The sequence below is a fragment of the Penicillium argentinense genome, assembly GCF_028826775.1.
Source record: "Penicillium argentinense strain IBT 30761 chromosome Unknown utg000004l_segment0_segment0, whole genome shotgun sequence".
NCBI lineage: Eukaryota > Fungi > Ascomycota > Eurotiomycetes > Eurotiales > Aspergillaceae > Penicillium > Penicillium argentinense.
In genome coordinates, this window is record NW_026622663.1 from 972,301 (window position 1) to 990,429 (window position 18,129).

At 49.6% G+C, this 18,129-nt stretch overlaps 4 protein-coding genes across 4 annotated transcripts; all 4 read left to right on the forward strand.

Moving 5' to 3' along the window:
• Window positions 1-3,158: 3,158 nt before the first annotated feature.
• N7532_003308 (uncharacterized protein) lies at window positions 3,159-4,862 on the forward strand (the record flags this gene model as incomplete). The annotated part of the gene is made up of 1 exon (XM_056615802.1): window positions 3,159-4,862. The coding sequence occupies one exon, from the start codon at window positions 3,159-3,161 to the stop codon at window positions 4,860-4,862; it is 1,704 nt and encodes a 567-aa protein (XP_056476159.1).
• A 4,463-nt stretch (window positions 4,863-9,325) lies between these two features.
• N7532_003309 (YwbE family protein) lies at window positions 9,326-9,946 on the forward strand (the record flags this gene model as incomplete). Its single annotated transcript, XM_056615803.1, has 1 exon — window positions 9,326-9,946. The coding sequence occupies one exon, from the start codon at window positions 9,326-9,328 to the stop codon at window positions 9,944-9,946; it is 621 nt and encodes a 206-aa protein (XP_056476160.1).
• Window positions 9,947-13,238: 3,292 nt separating this feature from the next.
• N7532_003310 (potassium ion transporter) lies at window positions 13,239-15,811 on the forward strand (the record flags this gene model as incomplete). The annotated part of the gene is made up of 10 exons (XM_056615804.1): window positions 13,239-13,275; window positions 13,325-13,445; window positions 13,508-13,644; window positions 13,700-13,877; window positions 13,939-14,093; window positions 14,145-14,192; window positions 14,259-14,667; window positions 14,726-15,440; window positions 15,489-15,532; window positions 15,586-15,811. 10 exons carry the CDS (start codon window positions 13,239-13,241, stop codon window positions 15,809-15,811), a joined length of 2,070 nt encoding a protein of 689 aa, XP_056476161.1.
• Window positions 15,812-16,947: 1,136 nt separating this feature from the next.
• Window positions 16,948-18,118, forward strand: N7532_003311 (uncharacterized protein; the record flags this gene model as incomplete). The annotated part of the gene is made up of 4 exons (XM_056615805.1): window positions 16,948-17,379; window positions 17,561-17,753; window positions 17,776-17,993; window positions 18,023-18,118. 4 exons carry the CDS (start codon window positions 16,948-16,950, stop codon window positions 18,116-18,118), a joined length of 939 nt encoding a protein of 312 aa, XP_056476162.1.
• Between the last annotated feature and the right edge of the window lie 11 nt (window positions 18,119-18,129).

An 18,129-nucleotide genomic window follows, 5' to 3' on the forward strand; every position in this document is an offset into this window, starting at 1 on the left:
CCTAGTCGACTGCATCGATTTTCACAAACGTTCGAAAATAGACACCCTCTGGTTTTGACCAACTCACCTACAACGCGGCATACATGCACGCCGTCGTCTTCTCTGTCAAACTTACGCATCACTCATCAACAATCGCACCCCCTCTGCAGGTGCCTCTGCATCAGCAAAAAGAGAAATGATCCGGAAACCCTCAGCTTCCTCCGCAACGGCTCTCCGGCCAAGAACAGAGCTCGAAACCTGGGACTCGACTATCCTAATCGTACTATACCTCGCCACACATGCACACACGCACACCTCACCAGCGACCTCACATCCGCTCAACACCATTTGAATGGTCCCCGCCAAATGGTCACACTCAAAGGCGGGATTTTCGCCTTCGTACACAACACCAAGCTCATGTTGGAACTAGTGAAATAAGCATCCCGACAACCCGGGACATGCCATCCCTTGCGTACATTACGAGTTAGCCTTCCTCATGATCAAATGGTACAGACACTAGGTATCAAATAGATGCGGCTTGTCAATAGCCATAAGCTACGACATCCGGCCCGTCTTATTCAACACCCCCTCGAGCCCTTGATACCCTGCGACCAAAGCCCAACGCCGATCACCACGTCATCAGGGGCAGCCTCACCGGCCGCATGCCCAAGCACAGACGACAACCTGACTCAGGATTGGAGCGCACTGAGCAAATTCTGCGCGGCGATCAACTGTGCCGCCCGAGAGAAGCGCCGATTATCAAGGGAGTTATTGTTCACAACTATGGCGGCTGCGATGTATCGTCTGGTTCGGGCAAGGCGCGCTGGTATCGTCGATGAAGCGGTCCGCTTGGGCATGCTGGCTTTCTCGTCGCATACTTTTCTTCGGATGCGGGATGTGGCGATCCGACTAGCAGCAACCTTTCCTGATCGCTATTGACGTGTTCTGCGGCGGTTGCCGTCAGGGACGTGTCCGGTGCTCCTCGACGCCCGGATGTTGGTAGTTGACTCGATGCGCTGTTTACGCCGGAAGATAATCACTGGCTCCTTCCCAAAATGCGAGAATGTCTGAGAGAGACATTGGTGCTTGGGGGTAAGTGCTAGTAGTTGGGACGAGTTCCGGGACTCGATGAGGGGGTTTCTCTGGATAGACTGCTTGCATGATTCGCCAGGACGGACCATCTAGGACTCCGTGCCAGTAAGGGCGGCATGATAAATCAGATAGCTGTTGGTAGGCACTAGTCGCTCATCCGGTTGCCTCTTTCCTCTTGGAGATACTCAGAAGATGAGGGGTGACAGGATTTCCTTTTGGCCGCTTCACTTGCTGGTGCGGCCGAGAAGCAATAGTTCAACGCGACCCAAAGTCGCGAGGGGCTAGTTACTTCAGGGAAGTCGTCGGTCGACCCGGGTTCGTCTTGCCCAATTTTCGGTAAGTGGCCGAACCTCTCTGGTCGCCCAGCTTTGGCCAGGGCTAAGACCGGGTGCTAGCCCGGCGAGTCCGGACCACCGGATGGATCCTGGGGTGATGGCAGTATTGAATTTTAGAGTTAGTTGCTACGGCTGGCTTGAGTTACACAGCTTAACCTAGCATGACTGGCACGCTTGGTAGAGGCTATGCGTGCTTTGTTTTTGCTCAAGCTCATCGATCGACTGTCTGCATCATGGAATCCACATTTCTGCATCGATCCAGCACTGGCCATTGTCGAAGATCAACCAAGTTTTCGGGACATGCGCGAGGGGCCATCACGCGCCCTTTTCCACCACCCACCACCCTGAGAGGCAAAGGTACCAAGCCTAACGATGTACCTGCATATGTACCCAGCATCTCTATTCCCGGAATCCGGGGGCTGCCATTTGCCGAAATTTTGGTCCTTGTCTCTCCCCCACCTATTGTATCTGCAGGGTGCCAAGGGGAAGGATGTCAATAGTACGAATCCTGATCTGATATTACTCGAAAAGTAAGACCGACTCCCTGGCCTACTGCTGTCAGTCAGAAGTGTATCAGAAAAGGTTGTAGGCACTTACTCTTTGGAGTTCGCGCAATCAACACCGGTTCTCAGAGACCCCGAGATTACAGGATCTGCGCGGTCCACTTGCCAGTGTCCACGTCCAGCCCTGCCGGCTCAATTGCATTGAAGATGTCACTGCTCAACCCCTCTCCACTACACAATCAGTAGTATCCCGCCGGATCCGGCTCAATTGTGCTTATTCTGAACAAAGAACGCATAAATGGGGAATTTGAACCAGGAACCGGGACCGATCCTGATTTTGCGGCCCCAGTGCCAAGGTGAGCTAGTCCCAAGGTGGTTTAGTAGGATGGCACACTATTGAGGGCGGCCCACCGGACGGGATCTCCCTCGTCAGAGACCGTGGTCGCGTCATCTCTCCATAGCCTTCACTCTGCCAGTGAGTACCCTACACGCCGGAGGTCATTCATGACGCGACACGCGATACCGCGACGTCGCTAGCTTCGGCTGTGAGTTTACCTCTGGATATGATCCCCGACGGATGAATTGACGTCGCCTCAGGTTGGGTCAGCATCGTCACCATAATTATTCGCAATATTCGAACGATCACCTGGAGAAGACTTCAATTTGCAATATACGAGGCAATGCCGATTCGACTTCGAATTAGATACACTCGTATATCTATACGGATTCTGGATGGCTAGATCCTGCAGAATGTGATATGTGCAATTGGAGAAGAGTGCCGTGGCTGCAGACCCATGGTGTGTGGTGACCAACACCACCTCCCACACCGGGCCAAAATCTGAATTCAATAGTTTCCAGATGGGATCGATCGCAAATCGAGATGAGTGGTTCGTACCTGCATAAGACCCAGCCCCAATTCCAAATCCCGTCTCCATTCCGCCCTAGATCGGGTTTAAGTGCTCCACCTTTCCCCTTCCTCATCTTGGTACGATCTACAGGGGAAATTTCGCCTCGACCAGCAACTGTAACCACAAGGGCGATGTAATTCGGCGCCGGCCGCTGTGCCCGCCCACACGGCCGGTGGCCCTGACGAGCCTGACGATTCTTGTTTTTGATTGTGGTGCTGGGTCCGAGCCCGTCTTATAACAACGCGCCCCCAGATCCCGCTCTTGCCGGACTTGATGTTTGTTGAGCTATCCAACTTCACCACATTCCTTTAGCTTCGTCAAGCACCACCCCCCGAACCATCATGGGCTCGGAACTCAACGTCCAAGCCGACTCCAAGGCGGAGCTGGCCATTAACCCGGTCACGATTTGGTGGGCTGTCTGGACCGTCGTCTGGACCACCGCCGTGGGACTGGGTATGTGGTTCCTCATCCGCCGCCGCAACTCGCCTATTCTCCGAATTCGTGGTCTCGGCCTTTCGCTCTCTGCTGTCGTTTTACTGCACATTTACTGGATCCTCGTCCAGCTCGGTCTCATGTACGGTGCGCTCGCACCCGGTGACGCCGAGTTCTGGATTATGGGTCTCTACCTGCCATGCGGCATTTCCCTATTCCACGCCTCCAACTCTCGCTTCCTCCACGTCGCCAAGCTCCAGAAGAAATACGTCGATGGCGGCAAGCGGCTGCTCAGCTCGTCTCCCGAGCCCAAGGGCAAGGGCAGCCTGCTCACCCGCTTCCAGAACCTCGCCTACAACACCCGCATTCTCATCCTTGTTGGCGCCGGCATGCTCCTTCAGATCTCCCTCACCGTGCTGATGTGGGTCATCTCGCGCAAGTACCACAGCTCCTGGGGTATTCCCGGCACTGAGGTGACTGGCTCTGAGATGGCACAGAAGGCGGAGATGGGACGCGGATGGGAATGGTGGCCCGGCGTTGTGCTACAGTTCTTCTGGGCTTGGGTCGTTGCCCCGGTTATTCTGTGGAAGTCTCGCGACATCCACGATACCCAGGGCTGGAGACTGCAGACCATTGGATGCTGTCTTTCCAACCTCCACGCCACCCCCATGTGGCTTATCGCTCTCTATGTCCCCGCTTTCGAGGTCGTCAACCAATACTGGCTGCCACCTCAGTGGATTGCAATCTCTATCATCGCTATTGAAGTCTTTACCGTCTTCCTTCCCTGCTGGGAAGTCGTCCGCCACCAGTCCCTCCGCCAGGAGACCCTCGACGCCATCGCCAACTGGGAGAAGAAGGTCAAGGGTAGCAACTCCGAGGAGAAGTCCATGAACACGACCTCGACCATGGTCGACTCCATGCTCTCCGTCGGTTGGTCCACCAAGGGCTCGGTCAAGAGCGACAACAGCTCTTCCCGCGACTCGATCCTGACCATGGGCGCCCTGGAGTATGTCCTGGAGCGCAACCCCGACCCGCTCCAGAAATTCTCCGCGCTCAACGACTTCTCCGGCGAGAACATCGCCTTCCTGACCAGCATCGCCGAATGGAAGAACAGCCTCCCACAAGCCATTCTCGACGGCCCCGGTGCCAAGGACGACAACCTCCGCGACTTGTTGCGTGAGCACTTCAACCGCGCCCTGCACATTTATGCCGAGTTCATCAGCGTGCATCATGCCGAGTTCCCACTCAACATCTCTGGCCACGACCTCAAGCACCTGGAATCCGTCTTCGAGAAGCCGACGTCCATCCTCTATGGCGAAGAGCGCGAAGTCGACCCCGTCTCCCCGTTCGACAAGTTTACCTTCGACCTGCCCTCGCCGGCCAAATCCGAATTTTCCGAGAAGGGCGCCGCAAGCTCCATGTCTTCCATCCGCGAGCGTGTGCTGTACTGGGGCGATATTCCGGAGGAGTTCTGCGCGACGATCTTCGACGAAGCTGAGAAGAGTATCAAGTATCTCGTTCTCACTAATACTTGGCCGAAGTTCGTCCGCAACCACCGTCGTCTTTCGGCTGATTCGGAGACTACCCTCAACGACCCCGTCAATATGGTTTAATCTACTTTCGAAGTGAAGTAGATGAGCTGGCTCGGACGCTGGTTACGGAATACGAGACGAGACCTGTTACATATTAATTTGACAGTAATGTGACTGGATTTTATACCCATTGATGTACCTTATAAGCTTTAATATGATGATGTCCATATACCCTTCGATGAATGCACTGCACTTATCTCGCTAAAATATTCGAGAACTTCCTTCCATACTTTGCCTTAGCGTAGCGTAGTCCGATTCCTTCTAGTCTGGACCCACTTGACGTTATCTTCTTAGAAAACATAACCCGTTTCAGCAGCCCCACGACAAACTTTGGTACGTGGGTGAAGCGGGTACGCACACGGCCAGAAGGGTAAGATCAACGCTCGCGAAATTACTGCCTGTCTGCCACACCCTACAGAGCACTGGCATGGCTGACTGGACTGGAGTTGACTTCGGACGGAACGGCTGACGGGGGCACGACGGAATCGCCGAAAGTTTGTGCTGGTACCACGTGCTTTGCCGAATTCGGTTTGATGATAACATTCCCAAACACTGCCCAGTCATTTTATTTTTTGCCCTTCCTGTTGGGTAGTGCACACCGGCGAGCTTATTTTAAGTTGTTTGCTGCTTGAAACACCGGCTTCTGCAGAATTCTCTGCAGACCATCCCAAGAATGTCCCAGTGGATATCTCCACCGGCGCTTACGGTCCCGCTTGGTTTAGTAGGTAGTCCGCGCGAAACTGCGAACCGTTATCTCGGGACGTCGACGGTGGAGGCAAGCGATCCTGCAGGCTCATGCAGGTGCTCACGTTGTTTCCCACATTCATTCCATACTTAAAATTCAGGCATCTGACGATATCCAGAATGTTGTCTTTGATACTGACCTCGTCTAGCCTATGCCAGGACACGGCATGCACCCATCGAATGCGAAATGACCAACAATTAAATATAGGATTAAAAAAAATAGCTCGGCACTATCCCCTGTGATGTATACAAAGATCGAAGTTCGTATCTCGCCCTCAAAACAAAATTAAATGATAGACACGCGAACGCGCTCCAGCTCGGCCGAACCGCTGGGCTCGGGCTCCACTTCTCCACCGCGGCTCGATGGGTTCCTTCCATCAGCCGAGCTAGCTATAGGTACCAGCTATGGGTATTGGCGGTGGATGTGGTGGGTTCCATCTGAATAATGTATTTTGTAGGGTTTTGGTGGATGGTGTGGTGGTATGGGATGATTATCAAGTTGAGTGTTAGGGAGCTGGTCTGTTTCGGGGATGTTGTAGACCTTTTGGGGATCTTGGAAGCTGGGTGTTAGTGGTATCTGGGTGCGAGGATATGGCTCCGGTGGGTAGGTTCATTGGTTTATTGATTGATAATTATTTGTACCTTTCCTAGGTACCGTCGTACCGAGGTCGCTGATGATAAACTAAGACGTTTGCAAAACGAGTGGTTTCACTGCTTATGCTAAGGCATTACTTGGACGCTAGTACCGAGAATGAGATACAGATGACTACATCGACAAAAATCATCAAATTGGCCAATTTTCTACCAGCATACCACTAATTGAGGGCAGAAGCCTCCAATAACTACGTTTTGGATTCTACCAGATGATCGTGACAGCATAAGCGGTCGATGTAACAAGCGATAGCGAATTCATCGACTTGAGAGCCCACGTTCGTTACGCTGGAATCGTACAATTTGGCAAAATCAACTGATCAACTTCCTCTCTGCTCTGCAGATCTTGTTTGATCTGGCCGACATCCGTGTATTAACAAGTCCAGCATTTGTGTATAATCACTCGGCAAGGAAGACCAGACATACACGGAAATATCCCAGCATAGTAGCGATCTTCAACCTCTTGAACGTCGCTATCCGAGATTTCGTCGTAGGGGCGCCGACCAGTTATGATCTCATACATAAGACATCCGAGTGCAAAGATATCCTTCGTAATAGAACCAGGACCCGACGTTTTAGGTTGTATCGAACTTCCGCTCGTACCAGGAGTTCTTCCCCATTAATCTCGGAACCGCCAAAGTCACAAAGCATTATCGACAGATCATAGGCGATGAGAAAATTGTATGCGTTGATGTCAGCGTAGACAATATTGCGAGTATGGACTAGGGCAATAGCATCAATGGCCATTTCGATCCACTGTTTTCGTATTGTGCTTTGAACTTTTTGATTATGCTGTTGGAGATCTTCGCGTAGGTTGCCGAGTCGCATATAAGGAAAGTGGATGCCTTTGTCCGTGATTCAATGCAGTTGAGAATGTTTGGATGCTTCGGAAGAAGGGTGTAGGTCATCTTTTCGATCTCAAAACATGATCGAGAAACTCCTATCATAACAGGCATTTTCTGTGACATCTTAATTGCAGTCATCAAGCTTGAATCTGAAAGGAGGAGCTTTGATTACTTGCTCTGGATCGTGACTGTTCGGGCACACGATTCCAGAGGTCCCAGATGAAATGATTCGAGTAGCAACCTTTGGTCGTATTATCACAGGATAACTATGAATAGCCATGGTGCATATGTGAGCTGTTCGGCTAGGGCGATAGCCAGGGAATGAGTGTAGACACTTGTCGAGGAAGGTTGGTCTGATTGCCTCATGCACTTCGCATCACATGACTAGTCCCCGTAATTGACGAGTCAACCGGTGGTCAGTTTCAATGCTGTTTGAGGTGTTTGCAGTGTCTCTGCTCCCAGTAAATCGCTCTCCGGTACTTTTCTCAGGTACTCGAACTTTTTCTCAGTCAACATACTTCCACACAAATAGAGATAATCAATGTGCACATTGCCGTTCTTAATTGAATTAATAGTCTCGACATGATTATGTGAGCGACGCCTTGCTCTTCATTGTTTTTTGACGAACTGAGGAAGTGGTCAAATACCACTTGGACCATTCGGGATCGGCTTATTCATCGTTCACGCAATTTCCACCTAGTATGGCGTCATAACACGCCAGTCCTGGCTGGCATCTGCACCTACATTACGGCGGCTCCATCGTGAGCCCAGAGGAGGCCTTTATAAACCCGAGCATGGGCGGGTCGCCCGTCGATGCCCTCCAGCTAAGCCTCCAACCACATATTCGTTCACACACTTTCAGACACTATCATCATCAGCCATATCCTCAGAAAAGAAAAATCCGAAGAAGGTAGCAGCAGTAGCAATCGTTGACTGGAACGCTTTCCTCCGCGAGCCTGATCCGGAGCCCGAGGATAAGAACAAGAGCTCGACCCGACGAAAAGTAGCCTCCATAGTGACCTTTATTCAGTCAATCAATGCGGCTTGTTTTGCTCTTCCACCCTGCATAATCTTCAAAGCTAAAAACAACAACATAAGTTGGTTTGATGGGCTTCTAAAAGACTGGCGAATTGAAGTCACTATAAATGGCTGGAATTCAGATGAAATTAGCATCAGATGGCTTGAAAAACTATTCATCCCATTCAGATTAAATCGGATCTAAAGGGAAATATTGCCTTCTGATTCTTGATGACCATAGTAGCCATCTCACGCCTCAATTTGATCGACTATGTGCGGAAAATTCGATTATTCCAGTCTGCATGCCAGCACATTCATCTCCTATTATTCAACCTATAGATATTAGCTATTTCGCTGTTCTTAAACGTGCCTATAGTCGCCTAATTACTAATCAAGCTGGGCTAGGTTAACTAGGATATAATCACATCAACAAACTAGATTTCCTAGCAGAATATCCTCAGGCACATCGGGATACATTTAAACGAGAGACTATTCAAAAAAGTTTCTCAGCAGCAGGTCTACTTCCACTTGATCTTGAACATATATTATCAAAACTCAAAATATCACTCCGAACACCTACACCACCACCCAGCCGCCTTACCAGCCGATCAAGCATATTCAGCCCAAAAACACCAAAAACCGTCAAACAACTACAAAAACGGACTGCTTATATAAAAGGATTTTTAGGAATCAATCAAGAAGCCCCGCTTGTCGCACGAATTGCTCGCTCGATCAACTGATTAAGAGCCACTTTCACACATTACATATCGCAGCGCTACTAGCGCAGAAAAAACGCTGATTTACGTGCACTACATGTGAAAAAAGGGCAAAAAACGAGCACAAACGAATCGATTATTTCGCTGTGCACAGGGTGTTAAGGTCGGCGAGGGCCTACCGCCACCAGCGTAGCCAGTGCAGCCAGTTGAACGTGCTGAACAGCCCCCGCCTACTCCGGTTGATCAGGTTCAACCACCTATTTATGCAGCGAAGCTTGCACCTCCTACATGTAGCGCATGCAGGCAGATTGGACATATTATAACCCGTTGCCCTAATAAGTAATTTTTGAATTAATGGTGTTTTGGTGGTTTTATCTACTTTTGAAAACGTAGTTGTGGGATGGTTGCCCGCTCGGTAGTGGATTACGTTAAATCTGTCACGTGATGCTAACGATCCTGTTCTCCCTCTTGTAGCTCCTCTCCATCGAGAAAAGAAACCTGCAGAAATAAAATGAATCGCCAAAGGCCACATCACGGGCGCGGCGGCTCCCGCCCCTCCCATCCCCACGTGCCCCCTTCAAGATCTATCAACCCTGGCACAGCCGTCAAAATCGTCCTCAAGGCCGACCAGCCCACAGGGCGCACAGTGTCAGGCACAGTCGGCGAAGTGCTTACGCGCGGAGACCATCCACGCGGCGTCAAAGTGCGTTTGACTGATGGGCGCGTCGGAAGAGTGCAGAGTCTACGGAGCAGCGACGAGCCATCACAGAAGGAAGTTGGCGAAAGGGGAGGAAGCATTGGAGATGGTGGAGGTATGCAACTACGAGCAGAAGGAGGCGATTGGAGTGGAAGACTCAATCGCTTTGCCGCGCGCGATATGCGTCTTGATGGCCCGGAAGAGCCTTCTTCAGAACCCCTTGGGCTAGATATGTATATCCGCCCTGCAAAAGGAAAGAAGCGCGGTGAAAAGACTCATTCCCGTCAGAATGGGGACAAGACGGATGAGGGTATTATAAGCACAGCCGCTGCCGGGCAAATGAAAGCAGCATCCGTGTCATGTCCTGTGTGCGCCACATTCGAGGGCGATGAAGCTGCGGTGGCGCATCATGTTGCAGGGCATTTCGAAGAGTGAGGTGTGAGGCAGCATAAATTGAACAGACCAAAATCGAAATGCTCTAGCCAGCCGATTTAGAGCAGAATTTTTCAACGGAGTCGTCAACTCTGCGGAATTCCCGCAAAGGAACCTGATCCAGCGACATGAGAATGTAATGTCAGTCGTAACAAACAGTTGGCGATAAATCGACAACGATAGAGGAACTCGAACTCGAACGATTAATACTGGAACAAGACTATCCTTTCAACACGGCCAAGATGACGAAAAAAAGAAATAGAAAGGAAGCATGCGAAAAACAGAGTTGGGATGCCGACGTTGAGGTGTTTCCTTGGCATTCCTTGGGGTTCAATGAGAAATTCTTTGTCATTTAAAATAAGTATCCAGATCATAACGTGGATCGCGGAAGAGAAACTGGAGTGGAAAAACAAGTGAGTGCGAGGGACATGAAGTCTATTGCCTTCTCAGAATGCTGTGTGGCCGCCGTGGACCTGGTTCTTGGAGAATGTTCATGAAGCTGGAACAAGACACTGCCGAGTCCTTTGTTTGAAGCGTCGAGATGTGGCACCACCCCCAGCGAGGCGGATGCTCTCAAAGAATTATCTTGGTGGAAGCCCTACGGTCCCATTTGAACCCAATGAATTACTTTCCGGTTCTTTCGAAATATCCGTTGAATCGACACGACCGGGAATATACAAACGCGTAGGGCAGGCAGGATCACAACGAAACGCATCAGATCAGCTTTGGAGGCAAGGTGGGCGTCAAATCTGTCCGCAGAAGGTCAACCCCTGTGGTCGAGCAGTCGTGGCGGAAAACTGCTAGACTCGTCATCCAAAACAGTTTTCTTTGGGCGAAGTATTGCCGCAATTGACTATACCAAAACGGCGGGTCGAAGAGACTGCAGGATGACCCGAAGTAGTCAACCGAGACCAGCTGATTCCGATACCATGACAAGCACTGGCGAATTGAAAGGGTGCTGAGACGAAGCTGGATTGGGAACAGAGGGAGCAGAAGAGGAAATCATGCTGGTACTGTCAGACCTTTCGGATTCGGGTTGGATAGCTCGAACTGCTTCGACAAACCCAGCTCATAGCTGTCGACAAGGCACAAAGCCGAAAGTCTAGTACGATGCAGTGACCAATTGGATTCTTAACTATGAATTCCCACGCATAATAGGCAATTTGAGCTAACTAAATAGTGTAGTGAGGAGACCCCCTCCCCCTACTACATGGGTGCCAACCGTGCTAGGTGACATAGCCGGCAGTATACGGTGGCCGGATAGCTAGTTATAAAATACACCTTCTTATACCTCCCCGACCTGACCCCTACATTTGAGTTTCTCGCTATTTCCTGATTGCTACGCGCGTGTTTTGTTTTTGCTTGAGAAAATGGTAGGCAGTGGTGTGTCTAGGGCGGTGGGTCCCACCACCGCCCACTCCACTCACTTCTCCACCCACTCGGCCTTCTTCTCTTCCTTCCTTCTCTCTAGCTAGCCCAGATAGTTTGAATGGACTCTTTCACTGTTCACTGGCTAGCTCACTCATTTAACCAGTTGACTAGTGTGTTGAGAAGATCGGAACTAGAGAACAAGTACAAGAGGTTATTTCTAAAACGCAGATCTCGATATTGAAGATCTGTATTGGAAAAAGTTCACATACGTGATCCAGAAGGTAGCCTTAGGCATGCCCCCTCTAATTGTAAGGAAAATAATGCGCTTATTTATACATAAGTAGGGAACGATTGATATATTTTCTACACCACTCATAGGTTTTTCTGGTAGGACGCCTTGCATACTGGGCAGCATGGCCGGCGCCAGAGTAGCCATTTGTCCACGCAATCAACATGGAAAATATGACCACAGGGAAGACTGCGCACTTGAACTCCATCTTCGATAATACTCAAGCATATGGCGCAAACATAGTTCGAAAACATGATATCTGAGGCTGATTGGGTTGTCTTTTGCTGTGCAGCTGGGAGATACGTTTCAATGTCATCCGGCGGTTGGGACGACTTGAGGCGCGACTCCCTTGTCAGATATTCGTCAGGAACTGACATTCGGATTTCAGCAAGAGCACCTTTAAATGGTGATAAATGCACCGGATCTTCAGCTGGAGAGATAGATAGGAGCAGAGCAGGGACATCGAAAGTGGATATGGTGGTCAGGACATCCTGAGTCGCAGGCTTGGTCGAGTTCGCTCTTTTCCAACCATTAGCAAAGTCTTATATCACAGGATTATTTGATGTTGAAGCAGTGCCTTGAGAGTAGTTGATGACTTTTCCACGTTTTGAAGTCCGTTATTGGTAGGAATATGTTGAGACCATCCTCGGTTGGCAGCAGCTGAGGCTGCTTTTGTACCTCACCTGGCAGCGGCTGAATGAACCTGGATCTTGGCAACACGGGATGATCTCGTGTAGACGATCATGATTGTCCTCTATGGCGACAAAACCATTGAGCAAAGCCCGCGATACTATTTATGCCAGAAAGCGTGTTTAGCGATGCGGGCTGGTAGATCATTTAGCAAATACTTACCGCAAATACTTACCACAACCCGACGACCAACACAACACAGATAACAGCTATGACGGCAGAAGAAGTAGTGGGTCCATTTGAAGCCTCCGACATCTCCTGTTGTTAATTACCGGAAAAGAAAAGAAAAGCGTCCTCGTTTTTCTGGAAAAAGAAAAAGTTAATATACCGTTAACTGCTGTAGTGATTTATGGTATGCGGGATTTCCCTGGGCCATACATAGGAAGTCTCGGAGCGGGAAGTTCGTGCTTGGCATCGACGGACAGACAGTCACGCGAAACAAATGAATTTAAACGTAAAAGGACTGTGCTGTTATCAGTGGATGATTTAATTCGCTCAATCGTAGAAACACCGTGGAGTACGTGTGAATATTAGCAGTAAACAGCCTGTGCGACAAAGCTATTTACCCAATACTATTCCGCATAGTATCGGCCCGATGGCCACAATGCGTAGTCTTCGCAACTTGTGTGTAGCGCGATTGCCACCTGAGCTTAGATTTCGCTGTACGAATTTGACGTAAGCGCTAGGCTGTGAAAGGATTGCCAGAGCGTATTTGGAAGGTGGCACTGATAATAGTGGAGAAGATGACCCTGAAGCTGCAAGCAGTGGGGCTCAACCCGCGACGTGATATGTCCAATTAAGTCGCTCGCACAAAGAGTTACATAGTCCCGCTCGATGTTGAATGCGGCAATTGTTTTGGCATACAGATAAGGCTCAGCTATATATTGATTTTCGCAGGATCCCTCAAATTCTTCCCCCTTGACAGAAGTTCTCGATTTTTGCGCCATGTGGAAGCCACCTATAAACTTCCTCTCCCTGCATTGTACGTGCAGAGTCTGTACGACATTTCCCCCGCTAACAGCTTCTGGTAGACGCGTGGATTATCACTCTCAGCATTCTGAGCCTAGTTATCATTTACCCCTATGGCAACCTCAAGGCAATCGATGCTTATTTTTTTGGCGCCAGCGCTTCAACAGAGTCAGGTCTGAACACGTGAGTCCTCACCTTTGCTTACCCCCAGACTTTCCTAGGCTGCTAAACAACATTGGGTGAAGGGTCGACGTCAAAGAGTTGAAGACCTACCAACAAGTTTACATCTACCTCATTCCGATTCTGGGAAATCTGGGCTTCATCAACATAATCGTCGTCGTCTTTCGGGTTAAATGGTTTGAAAAGCATCTAAAAGCGATAGGTGAGGGGCGACTTCGTACCAGTCTATTGATCGATGGCTGACTTTCCAAACACAGCACCGCATCTGTTGAAGCCGAAGAACATTCCAGGTCAGGATTCAGAAGCACAACTCGGACACATGCTGGATCTGAACTCCTCCGTTCGTGAGGCTCCAACCGATGGATCTACAAATCGGGCGATGGACAACGTGGCCGAGGCCAACAATTCTGCTGGGGCTGAAAAATTGTCGTCGGGGTTGGTTTCGACACCACGAAGCAGAATGGCATGGCAAGACAGATACTGACATATACATCAGAGTTTTTCAGGAGTCGGGACACTGTACAGCTGATGATGCCCTGGACCCAAATCTAACTGCGGGAAAGCAATCTATTCGATTCGCGGAGCCCAATTTGTCTGCTGCTGGGAATGCCAACGCTCTGTATATACCACCTCCTTGGAGAAGGGATAAAGGTATATTAAATCAAGACCTGGCTTTGCCGCTTTCTAACGAATGGCTTTCAGGTGCCTCTTTCTCCGAAATCAATGACGGAATTGACTACGAAGATGAAGGTGAGATCTCCACTTTGTGGCAGATACCACTAGTTTCGAGATAATCACTGAACTGTACAATAAAAGGACAACCCGAGAGGAATCTACGTCATCGACTGTCTACCCGAAGCCTGCATTCACGTACTCGCACTCTCGAGCGGGTGATCACCTCTGTTTTCGTTCTGGGAAACTCTCCTAGCTATGAGGAAAAGGGCCACACAGTGACACAGAACAACGAGAAGCAACTTTACCTACCAAAAATCTCCTCCCACGCTAGGGTCGGCCGGAACTCTCAATTTCACAATTTCTCCGTCGAAGACCGGGAAATGCTCGGTGGCATTGAATACCGGAGCTTGAGGCTTTTGCTAAAGATTGTCATCGGATATTTCTTCGGTCTGCATATGTTTGGTGCGATCTCTCTGGTGGGATGGATTCTACAAGCCGATCCGAAATATCGTGACTACCTTGCTGAATGTGGCCAGGGCAGCGTTTGGTGGTAAGTAGACCTCGTATTCGTGTAGGTAATATAATAGCTTATTCCCTTTATCTGACAGGGGTTTCTACGCCTCTCAAACTATGATCGACAACCTCGGATTTACCTTGACACCGGATTCGATGATCTCCTTCCAGGATGCGACATTTCCAATGCTCCTCATGAGTTTCCTTGCATTCGCTGGGAATACCTGCTATCCATGCTTGCTCCGACTGATCATCTGGTTTATGTACAAGGTTTGCCCAGAGGAATCATCGCTCAAAGATCCACTTAGGTTTCTGCTCGATCACCCTCGACGATGCTACACCCTACTATTTCCGAGCAAGCCAACATGGACACTCTTCGGAATCCTGTTCATTATGAACTCGGTTGATGTCCTTCTTATCATCGTGCTGGACTTGAATAATCCGGCTGTGAATAATCTGGCACCTGGCCCGCGAGTCCTAGCTGCTATTTTCCAAGCCGCCTCAGCGCGCCATACGGGGACATCGACTTTTAACTTAGCTGATGTTAGCCCAGCCGTGCAGTTTAGCTTAGTCGTCATGATGTATATTGCCATCTTTCCCATCGCAATTAGCATCAGAGCCTCCAATGTCTATGAGGAAAAGACGCTGGGTATTTATGGATCGGAGAAAAGCATTGACGAAAGTGATGGTCGGTCATACATCCTCAACCACATTCAGAACCAATTAAGCTTTGACTTGTGGTACATATTTCTCGGATGCTTCTGTATCTGCGTTGCTGAAGCCGGCAAGATTGCGGATACATCTATTCCAGTGAGTGCGCAGTAACCAATTTGGTGATGGCAGAATTAACAACTTTAGGCCTTCTCTGTGTTCTCCGTGTTGTTCGAAGTCGTTTCAGCATAGTGAGTATCACAGCTTAATCTACGACTTCTCAACCTAGCTAACTCTTCTGTAGCGGCAACGTGGGACTCAGTCTAGGCTACCCGACCGTCTCAACATCTCTTTCTGGGGAGTTCACAATTTTCAGCAAGCTCGTTATTTGTGTGATGATGATCAGAGGTCGTCATCGTGGATTGCCTTACAAGCTTGATCGCGCTATTGTTCTCCCAGGCGAGCGCTCAGAAGATGAGAGGAATAGGAATGAAGTCCAAGCATCGCTGAGCGAGAGCGATGATTTGTAAAACTTACTGGCTTCTTCAATGACGATAAACTCCTAAATAGATTGGCCCAACATGCCACCGGTATACTAATTTTTGACCGGCAGGTCGATTGTTGAACCTGATACCCATGATACCCCCGTGACTACGACTTCGAAGACGCTAGAAATGAGCCTGCGGAGCGCCTCTCCGCCAACAGGGCTCAGAGGCGTTGCGGGAAAGGCGGAAGCACTAGCAGCCATTCGTGTTGTGCCTGATGAGTTACTGTAGGAAGATTTCTGCTTTCCGAATAATATCCATGAATAATGCTAGTGTGAATACCACAGCACCCGTCCCAGCATACAAATGATAAGACGTACAGTGGCACCACAAAAGTCCGCTACCACCCCCTTGACCCCAAGCACCTCCGCCTTCCTATCATGGTGTGAAGGTAGTCGCGTAGTCGCGGGGTCGCGTTCCATACCATTATTATCGTTTTTAAACCAATCTAACCACCGTAACAGCGGGTGCAGGCAATTATTGACTCAAATGGCTGGTATATTAAACATCAGTCATTAAATATGAAGTTTTTGCTTTTTTTTCCCACCAAGTCAGAAGCGCCAAGATGCCTGGCGGGTTCTCGCAGATTTTCCCCTCCGCAACCTTCGCATCTCCAACGGTTCTCCAGCTACCGTGGCTTGGCTTACTTGTACTTAGTGATTAGTCTTCTTCTCTATGAACTACGCATACTTGGCTCTATACTTCCAAGTTATGATTCGATAACATTCGCTTGTCGCTCTGCCATTACCGTTTTCGGGGCAAATTTTGAGATAAATGTCGATCGGAGAGAGTGATATTACAATCAGGAATAGATTGATTCAGCAGATACCCAATTTTCTCCTACCTGTTTTATATGGTAATCGGGGTATTCTCGGAAAAAGCAGCGCTGTAACACACTAAAAACCCCTGAATAGATGGCATTCTGAACGGGAGCCGACAGATAGTTCTTCAGTCAATCAATCAATCGCTGAAATGGTACAATTCGCCCTTAGGAGTACTAGTCGATACCAATATCCCTAAGTCCGACACCAAGTCCAAACGTCGATAACGTCCATCGAACCTCTTTTCCACTTATCTACTATAGATTTACACTTGGCCGAGGGCAAACCTGGTCTTGCAATATGTCTGCACCGGGCGCTCGGCCGGGCTTACATCCTACAGAGCCTCTGTCGCGCATGTTTGCCTGTGTTCCGTGTCAGCGGCGTAAGGTCAGGTGTGACCGCAACGTTCCTTGTGCAAAGTGTCTCAAGTCGCAGGTGCGGTGTATACCATCCGATCAGCTCCCTCGTCGCCGGAAGCGTAGGTTTCCGGACAAGGAACTGCTAGAACGGCTGCTTGAGTACGAACATCTCCTTAGGGAGAACCATATATATTTCTCTCCGCTCCACGGAGACTCGACTGACGACTATAATATCTCCGCCCAAGCGTCCGAACGCACCTTGCAAATTGAGCCACCCAGCGACAGAGAAGCAAGACGGTCGTCTTCTCCGGTCGTTGCCAAGTCGGACACGGCTCCTGAGGCAAAGTACACCACCCACTTCCCCATTGGGATTGTCTGAACTGACTAATGGACACTCCTGCAGAGATATCTGGTGTGCTATACATCATGCGGTATGCTCTTGCTATTCTCTCAGGTCCCTCCCATACGGGCCCAGACTTATGCTAAAATAGTCCCCCGGGCCTGATAATAGTGACAACACGTCTGATTATACGGACGAAAACTTGGTAAAGTAGGCATGGGACCATGCCTATGGAAACGTTGATCCCATTTTTGGCATCTGCCAGGAAACCGTCGACCTATCTTTTCAGCAACCTGAACCTGCACAGATATTTCGGCTGTGGCAGATTTACCTAGACAATGTCGACCCGTTGCTCAAAGTCACCCATACCCAGACCTTACAAAGCCAGGTTGTTGACGCCGTCAGTGGTCTGAAAACCGTCGATTCAAGTTTGGAAGCTCTTATGTTTGGGCATTTACTGTGTGGCCGTTTTATCCCTCCCTTCGGGTGAATGCGAAGTCCTATTTGACGCACCCAAGCAATCTCTTCTTGCGAAATGTCAGTCTGCCTGCCAGCAAGCCCTAGTGAACTGTGGGTTCCTGAGATCAGATGATCGCAACTGCCTCATTGCATTCTTTTTCTGTATGCTTGGGGGACCAACTCGTACCGTTATCTGACTCTCTCAGATCTCAGTTAGGCCGTATATGGACCCACGTTCCTAGTCATCTATGCTTGGTATCGCGGTCCGTATAGCGCAGCGCGTGGGCATCCACAGCAAGTCACAGTGTTGTAACATCCGCCTTC